Source organism: Conger conger, chromosome 7, assembly GCF_963514075.1.
Source record: "Conger conger chromosome 7, fConCon1.1, whole genome shotgun sequence".
In the NCBI taxonomy this organism is placed as follows: domain Eukaryota; kingdom Metazoa; phylum Chordata; class Actinopteri; order Anguilliformes; family Congridae; genus Conger; species Conger conger.
In genome coordinates, this window is record NC_083766.1 from 25,423,844 (window position 1) to 25,433,396 (window position 9,553).

A 9,553-nucleotide genomic window follows, 5' to 3' on the forward strand; every position below is an offset into this window, starting at 1 on the left:
CACCTTGTGATTGCGTGAGCAGGAAGTGGTTGGTGACCGCGGCGTACGTGCTGAGGAGGTCGCCTGCGTGTCACCGTTCGCGAAAGAGCCTTTTACCCACGCTGTGTGACTAAGGACCGCACCGCTCCCTCCGTTCCATCATGGTGAGTATGGCCTTTTCAGCAAGAGCGATGAATATATTTACCAGGGTTTCAGGAAAGGTGCTTTTCTCGCTCTGGGAATAAATACTCTTTTTAAATGCTAAAAATGCCACATCTTGGTGACATTTCTACAATTTAATGTAATTTATGGTATTTACAGTTACGATTTCTCTGAAGAGACGGGTCAAAGTTGTTTTTTTGGGGGATTTTTTTTGCATTTATAGAACGTTTACTCACTTTTTTTTGTCTCAATGTTCTCTTGAAAACTGTCGCTTCAGTAGTTTCTTTTTTTATGGGAACCTTTTTACAATCCGTTTTCCAAAGTTTACAACCGACAGAAATGTGAAGTCAAACATGGGGGAGGGGGAGAAAAAAGTGGAAGGAAGTTCTTGTGTTTCTGAAAGGGAGACGGACTGTAGTTTCTGAAAGGGAGACGGACTGTAGTTTCTGAAAGGGAGGCGGACTGTAGTTTCTGAAAGGGAGACGGACTGTAGTTTCTGAAAGGGGGATGAATTGTAGTTTCTGAAAGGTAGATTGTAGTTTCTGAATCTGAGATGGACTGTTGTAGTTTCTGATTGGGGGATGGTCTACTTTCTGACAAACATGGGGGAGGGGGAGAAAAAAGTGGAAGGAAGTTCTTGTGTTTCTGAAAGGGAGATGGACTATAGTTTCTGAAAGGGGGATGGACTATAGTTTCTGAAAGGGCAATGGATTGTAGTTTCTGAAAGGGAGATGGTCTGTAGTTTCTGAAAGGGGGATGGACTAGTTTCTGAAAGGGAGATGGACTATAGTTTCTGAAAGGGAGATGGTCTGTAGTTTCTGAAAGGGGGATGGACTATAGTTTCTGAAAGGGCGATGGATTGTAGTTTCTGAAAGGGATGGTCTGTAGTTTCTGAAAGGGGGATGGACTAGTTTCTGAAAGGGAGATGGTCTGTAGTTTCTGAAAGGGGGATGGACTATAGTTTCTGAAAGGGCGATGGATTGTAGTTTCTGAAAGGGATGGTCTGTAGTTTCTGAAAGGGGGATGGACTAGTTTCTGAAAGGGAGATGGTCTGTAGTTTCTGAAAGAGGGATGGACTATAGTTTCTGAAAGGGAGATGGTCTGTAGCTTCTGAAAGGGAGGTGGTCTGTAGTTTCTGAAAGGGCGATGGATTGTAGTTTCTGAAAGGGAGATGGTCTGTAGTTTCTGAAAGGGGGATGGTCTGTAGTTTCTGAAAGGGGGATGGTCTGTAGTTTCTGAAAGGGGGATGGACTATAGTTTCTGAAAGGGAGATGGTCTAGTTTTTGAAAGGGGGATGGACTAGTTTCTGAAAGGGAGATGGTCTGTAGTTTCTGAAAGGGGAGTGGTCTATAGTTTCTGAAAGGGGGATGGTCTGTAGTTTCTGAAAGGGGGATGGACTATAGTTTCTGAAAGGGAGATGGTCTGTAGTTTTTGAAAGGGGGATGGACTGTAGTTTCTGAAAGGGAGATGGTCTGTAGTTTCTGAAAGGGGGATGGACTATAGTTTCTGAAAGGGAGATGGTCTGTAGTAAATCAGCAGGTTGACGCGGAGGCCTGGCTCTCTCTCTGGCCCATCGTGCACCCCGGCGTGTTTGTGCCAGCCAGTCCCCCTCAGTCATTGGCTGCATGCGGGGACAGGGCGGAGCCGTTTGGCTGGGGAGGACGAGCGTGTTATCTGTGGAGTACAGCCTCTGGCAGGGCTCTGTGGCGTGAACGCTATCTGTGGCAGCAGAACCCCGTACCCCCCATCGCGGGGTGGGGGGCACTCATCATCTCTCTCTCTCTAACACAGACGGACAGGATGCTTGACAGTGGCGACACTGCACCCGCCACAGAAATGTAAGTTATTTGTTTGTTTCATTACTTAAATCATTTTGTTTAACATTTTTCAGAAATAACTCGCCACGCTAATGATATTTAGCACATGAAACAAACCGTATGTTATTGTAGATAAGTTTCTTAGCTTTTATCCAGATACAGGATTGTGAGTACATAGTACATACATTTTTTCAGTATATGTGGTCGAATGCAGTGTTGCTTTGTTAGTGAAATGCTTTTTGCCCAATGTGCATTGTGTGAGGAATATTTAGCAGTCTTTCCCCTTTTCCACAGCACTCCATTGCAGATTCTTCCAGAAAAGGCTGAGGTCCCAGACGTGGACAAAGCAGAGTCCCATCATTCAGGAAGTTGGAGCTTATTCCCACCGAGAGCCACCATGGACGTTCCCATGGTCACTCAGCCTGGCCTGGGCATGACCACCACGACCGTGACAACCATCACCCAGACGGGAGGAGCCTGGAGCACAGGCCTGTTCCACGTGTGTGCGGACATACCCACATGTAAGCGCTGCTTTGACCCTCTGAAGAGTAGCCTTCTCAGAATTTATTTTAAAAAATAATCAAAATTCCAAGTCAGTGTTCTAGAACTCCATTGCATTCATTTACCAGCAGTGAGTGTTGCATCGGAATTAGTGTTCAGTACTGATTGTTACATCAGCATTAGAAGGTTCCGTTATGAGCATTCTGATGACGTGTTTGTGACCTTAAAGGGTTAATGCGGTTTCCTTTGTATTCCACTGTTCCATTTGTATGCAAATATGATTATAATTGATGGAAACTAGCATCGTTACCTTTCTGTTAACTGTCTCACACAAGTTTTGTATCAGTGGATCTACTCAAACAGTACATTTGGTAATTGATGTGATGGTTCAGAATTCTCACATCATCAATTACAGTTTTAGATTGAGCAAAATGGTAAGCTCTGTGGTATAGCGGCAAGGATTTGAGTCTGCAGTATTCTTCAGCTCTCCCATTTCGAGGGGGAAATAATGTGCCCTGATACTGCAGAATCAAATCTCCAACTTGGCCAGGAGTCCCACAGGGTGGTGTATAAATTGGCTATGGTGTCACCCTGGAAATGGGGGCTGCTTCAAAGGATAACCCCACATCAATGGACTGGTACACTGAACCGTTGCGCCTGGCGTCTACCAGCCAAATCCATTACAGCAGTCTGGCCAACCCTAATTCTGGAGATCTACTCTCCTATAGGTTCTCACTCCAACCCTAACAAAGCACGCCTCAATCAACAGCTAGAGCAGGACTGCCCAGCCTTGCACCTGGAGATCTTACATTACATTACATTATTGGCATTTGGCAGACGCTCTTATCCAGAGCGACGTACAGTTGATTAGACTAAGCAGGAGACAATCCCCCCTGGAGCAATGCAGGGTTAAGGGCCTTGGTCAAGGGCCCAACGGCTGTGCGGATCTTATTGTGGCTACACCGGGATTAGAGCCACCGACCTTGCGTGTCCCAGTCATTTACCTTAACCTCTACGCTACAGGCCACCCCCTAGCCCACCCCACCCCACCCCACCCCACCCCCTACCCCCTACCCTCCACCCTCCTGTAGGATTTCACTCCAACCCTAACAAAGCACACCTCATCCAACAGCTAGAGATATCTGCTAATTGGTTGAATCAGGTGTGCCAAATTAGGTTTGGAGTGAAAGTCCACAGGACGATAGATCTCCAGGAACAGGGTTGGGTGGCCCTGCTCTAACTGTTGAGTGAGGTTTGCTTTGTTAGGGTTGGAGTGAAAATCCACAGGATCTCCAGGAACAGGGTTGGGCGGCCCTGATCGACAGTCTTCCCACCCAATGCATATGGAGCTGTGGTGCTGGTTCACACAGCCCAAATTGCTGCAAAGCTCCATGGGATGCCTGCACTGAGATGCCGTTTGGTTCCAGGTGTTGTTGGAGCTTTGGTCCCCTGCTGCCTGGACCTGAGTTTGGCTCACCAGTATGGAGAGTGCCTCTGCCTGCCCCTGCTCCCCGGATCCACCTTCGCCATGCGCGTCGGGATCAGGGAGAGGTTCAAAATCCAGGTAAAACAACCGAACAAACGCAAGCATGGGGCCCTGTATCAAGACGCGGTTCGCTGGATAACTGCGCTGAATAAAACCCGGAACAGCTCTTTTTACTTCAGACCGTGTTCCAGTTTTATGAGGGTTCCAGGTTTCACTTTCACCCAGTAATCCTGCTTTGTGAAATACCCCCCTGGATGCCATACTTGCTGACTCGGTTGTTTTCTCCTGTAGTCCTTTTACAGCGGCAGGTTGTATTTTTACAACCAGAGGCGGACAATAGGGGCTCAGATAGTAAAATTCCTCCTCACTATTTTGTTCCGATCGCTAATTAGTGCATGCGGGAGGTAGAACCTCTTGTTCACAAGGCAGGACTTTCACTCTCTGATCCCTGGCCTTTACACCACTGATTGTGATTATAGCAGGTTGTGTTGCTATGACATTATGTGATTTATTTGCTTGTCAGCCACTGTCATACAGGGTGAGTCATGAGATTATTTTTACACATTATGGATTCCTGCGGTTAGGTATTGATTGAAGTGATTGTGGCTCTGTACCTTGGTACCTGAAGGTTATAATGGTAGTAACCTGACCTTTTCGCTCCCAAACCCCCACACACTGCTGCCTAATAGACATGCACACTCGAGGACGTGTTGCATTGATTCTTGCCTGTTTCGAGTTTTATTAAAATGACACGCGGTCATCGATGGGCGTGTTCTCGACCCTTTGATTGACAGGGCAGCGCGTGTGAAGACTGGACCACCGTGTACTGCTGCTACCCCCTCGCCGTCTGTCAGATGATCCGCGAGATGAAGACGAGGATGAGGAGCCAGATTTACCAGGTGTCCACCACACTGCAGAGCTCCTGAGGATCTACGGCAGGGGGGTCCGATCCTGACCCAAAGGGGTTTTTAAAAGTGTTTTAGCCTGGCTCAACGTCACCTGATTCAACTGGTTAACTAATCATGGTCTTCGGTCAAGATCTTGATGAGTACAATCGGGTGTGATTAGTGCTGAGCTAAAACAAAAACCTGCACAAACAACAGGCCTTTTTGGATCAGATTGGACATCCCTGGTCTACAGCAACACGTCAGAGATTTCAAGGGTTTCTTTTTTGGGTGGTGGGGAGGGGGGGTTGACTGTGGGGAGTCCACTTAGCCGACAGCATTTTATCTAGTGTTTTTCTGGTTTTTTTCCTCCCCTTTGGGAAATGTTTTGGATCTTTTCCAGATGACCCGAGAGCGAATTCCCATTTGGGGAATGAAAGCAGGTGTTCCTCCAGATGTCACTTTGAGACGTGATGCCATTTATGTTTAGAAATGAAGGCTTAGTATGAAAAATACTGTGAACATTGCTGATCTTTTTCTGCCAAAAAAATATAATGAAAGGGTTTTTTTTTTTTCTTTAACACAATTTTTCTGTCTTTTTTTAAAATATTTTACTCATTACTAGTTCATGCACGATTGCTGAGCATATGGAACAGTACTTTAATGATTATGGCCACTTGGTTTGTGGTGTCTAATGTGGCTTAATTAAGCAGAAGGACTGGAGTTTATAGTGATGAGAATGGACCCTGTAGCCCATCTGGGCTCATCAGTGACACCATAAAAACATCCCAGTGTTGATATCAGACCCAGTTCACAGCAAATCTCATTGAATCTAGCCCTGTTTCCAGTTAGGCCCCCTCCACCACCTCGCACAACATTATGGTTGGTCTAACTCACTGATGTTCTCTCTCATGGTCTAACTCACTGGTGTTCTAGTGAGGCCTGTAGCGGCCTGTAGCGTAGTGGTTAAGGTAAATGACTGGGACACCCAAGGTCGGTGGTTCTAATCCCGGTGTAGCCACAATAAGATCCGCACAGCTGTTGGGCCCTTGAGCAAGGCCCTTAACCCTGCATTGCTCCAGGGGAGGATTGTCTCCTGCTTAGTCTAATCAACTGTACGTCGCTCTGGATAAGAGCGTCTGCCAAATGCCAATAATGTAATGTAATGTAATGTTCTCTCTACTGCCCATGCCAACCCTGTTCCTGGAGATATACCATCCTGTAGGTTCTCACTCCAACCCTAACAAATCACACCTCATTCAACAGCTAGAGATCTCGTTGAGCTGCTAATTAGTAGTGGAGTTGGGTGTGCCAAATTATGGTTGAGCTATAAACGTACAGGACCGTAGGTCTCGGAACAGGGTTGGGCAGCCACTCCATAGCTTCTAGTGAGCATCCTGGCTGCTAATATGACCATAACCATTACATTACATTAGCAGACGCTCTTATCCAGAGCGACGTACGACAAAGTGTAGATCGAACAGGAACAAGTGTGAAGAGGACCCTAGAGGACAGTTTGATGCTGACTCACTCTTCACAAGCGGCCCATTTGTCTTTAGTGATGGTGAAGCCTGACCTTGACTTTGCAGTAAGACTGACTGTGACCACGCCAGGTGGGGACGGTCTGGGTACTGACCTTGACTTTGCAGTAAGACTGACTGTGACCAGGCCAGGTGGGGGCGGTCTGGGTACTGACCTTGACTTTGCAGTAAGACTGACTGTGACCAGGCCAGGTGGGGACGGTCTGGGTACTGACCTTGACTTTGCAGTAAGACTGACTGTGACCAGGCCAGGTGGGGGCGGTCTGGGTACTGACCTTGACTTTGCAGTAAGACTGACTGTGACCAGGCCAGGTGGGGGCGGTCTGGGTACTGACCTTGACTTTGCAGTAAGACTGACCGTGACCACGCCAGGTGGGGGCGGTCTTGGTACACATCCAAGCCCCGAGTCATTTTCGGAGCGGCCAGATGTAGGCTCGGAGAGCCAAGTGGTTCGCGGGACCCCCGGGCGCAGTTCCGGAACATTCTTCCCTCTCTCCGCTCCGCGCCCCAGGTCGTCACGGGGACGGCCGGCCCAGCTGTGGCCCTCGGCCCTCCGAGCAGCAACACGGGACACTGAAACAACACCGCATTAATCCAGGAACGATGAGATTATTTGAGAGATCTGTGTAATCTTTTCCCGCACATAATTACTGTGAGTATCCAGGCAACCGCTGTGCAAAGCGCAAGCCATTATCTTTTTTTATTACAGTGGCATAAAGACTGCGGACGGCTAAGTACAATAGAGAATGGCACGGTTAGGCGTTTATGTGTGGAGCAAGGAGAGTCTGCTAATACAATGATCCAAATCGAATGTTCTTTCAGAGCCTTCCAAAGGGTCTCCGACAAAACCGTTAACTGTGACACTGGCCCACGTTTTCTGCTAGAAACGCTGTGATATTTGGGTGGTAATTATTCTTCATTGTGAGCTGATTCAGACCGCAGTGTTTGAAGTGTTGGGAGGGGGGGGAAAGAAAATCTCTGCTTGTGATTTCATGAATGTTTCTCATACGCTTACAAATGCCTTGCAGCTATGCATTTCCAACATGTGTGGACTGTTCATTAAATGATTACTGTTTACCGAATTTGCTACATTCATTCAGAATATATTTGTATCAGCTGCAATTTTCATATGACATTTGCATATGTACCTACTGTAATTGTATCAACTGCAATTTTCGTATATTACATTTGCATATTTATGTATACAGTATATTACAGTAAACTGTATATTCACTGAGGCAGTTTAGGCCCAGTATTTTACTTATTGGTGCATTGCACCACCTATAATATGAATCAAGGTATGATATATTCTGTACATCCCCGGTAAAGCAGAACCGTACCCCTGCTCTGAGACTCTGTCCCTCCCTGGTGCATTCTGGTCCGTTCGGTCCTCCAGACTCCCCCGATACTGCAGCAGCAGCAGCTCCATCTTGCTGGAATGCCGCACGGCCTCATGGGTAATAGCGGCAGGGCTGCTCTCCGCTCCCACAGGAGCTCCGGGCCCAGGGGCTAACACGCTGCCTTCTCCTCAGCGCGCGGGTGAGCAGGGCCCACCTGGAGCTCAGGGGGAGAGGAGGGGGGGGGGGGGGGAGCCCGTGGGGACTGGGGCGAGCCTGAGAGAGCACCTGGGGTTCTCCCCTCCGGAGTGTGTGAGTGCCCCATTACCCGTCCCGTCCGCGTCCAGGACCCCCCGTCCGCTCTGTGCTGGAATGGATGTGGCACTTCCCCGGAACCATCTTCACTGCATGGGCAAAAATAAATAAACTCAAGGACACACAAAACACCATTGTAAAACAGCTTTATTTGAGTGTTGAATCAACCACCTTTTCAGAGTGTACCATGCTATTTTACTTCCATGATAATAATACATTTAAATAAATGATAATAAAGGTACTAATGAATTGCCCATGTAGGAACGATAGCGTGCTTGGGGTATGTATGGAATAGGGCAGTGCTTGACTTGCATGCTTGAAGTGTCTGGTTTCCCCAGGATCGATGGGGAAAGGGGGTCTACCAGCCACAAGGGCCGTTCTTCCCAGATAAACTACTGTCTGAGAGCCTGTACCAGGACGCTACCACCAGAGGGCACTGCTCTCCCAGAAACTCGGGCTAGGTGAAATTTGTATGGAGCAGTAGCAGTTCTGCTTCTTTTGCAGGTTTGAAGAGGATTCTGCTAGTAATGTTCGCAGCAGTCTTAAGCATTTTTGGACTGATTCTCTTTTTGCAGTCGGAGAGCTGAGATTGAGTTCCTCTTTCTGGGGAAACTGCTGGGAACTGGAAGTCGATACACACACTTATGAAGTAAAATGTTTCTTGAATTTCCATATCATATGTTAACATAGTGCGAGTGTAAATTTTTTTGTTGTAGGGTACTGTATAGTATGTGTCAGATCGAGTACCCTTTCAGCTTGAGTAACAAACAACATGCTTGTATACAGATCTGCAATTTTTTTGGGGGGGGAAGTTTAACCTCAAAATGGTACAAAAAGCATGTGAAAAATGGATTGCCCTTTACAGTATTACATTAACGTATAAATGGATTTATCTGTGCAATACTTTCTGGTTTTAGTGTCTGCTTTGCTTCCACTTTCCAGTAAAAGAAAGCAAAGTCGAGACATTGCGACCTGAACACATCGATTTTGTGGGGGGTGGTGGGGTGGCTGTGGGTGTTGGTGGGCAGGGGCGTTGAGGCCAAAGGCAGGTACCGCCCTCGCAGAGTCACCTGACCGTGTCGACACGGCAACGTGGCGGACGCCCGATTGATTGCTCCGTCACAGTGGAGCCGCCGCCACACCGATCTTGTCAAATTAGTGTTATCTCCCTGAACGCCACGCCGCGAAACAAAAACAAGGGATTAGGCTTCCAGCTCCCAGCATGCACCTGAGCGGCGTGGCACAGGAGACTATTACGTAAGGGGGGGGGCACTCACCTGAGGAGCCTGAGACGCAGGAACCGCATAATATTAATTTGCCGTAGCGCGTTTAAAATCAGGCTTTATTCAAACCCCGTTATGTATGCGCTGTAATTATACATTCAGTGAAGACTGCGAGCTCCCTGCCTTACGGACTCATTCTGCGGCTCACTCACAATCAGAATGTTAAAAACTCGTATCTCCCACGGCGCGGCGGAGCGAATAGCCTCAGAGACCGTCCGCGAGGGGGACGCCGCTTCCCCGGCAACGCG

General features: G+C 47.8%; 1 protein-coding gene across 1 annotated transcript; it reads left to right on the top strand.

The window, feature by feature from the left end:
- Positions 1-5: 5 nt before the first annotated feature.
- LOC133132185 (PLAC8-like protein 1) lies at positions 6-7,452 on the top strand. The gene is made up of 5 exons (XM_061247460.1): positions 6-143; positions 1,933-1,979; positions 2,253-2,479; positions 3,887-4,023; positions 4,740-7,452. The coding sequence occupies exons 1-5, from the start codon at positions 141-143 to the stop codon at positions 4,869-4,871; spliced, it is 546 nt and encodes a 181-aa protein (XP_061103444.1). The 5' UTR covers positions 6-140; the 3' UTR covers positions 4,872-7,452.
- The last annotated feature ends 2,101 nt before the right edge of the window (positions 7,453-9,553 follow it).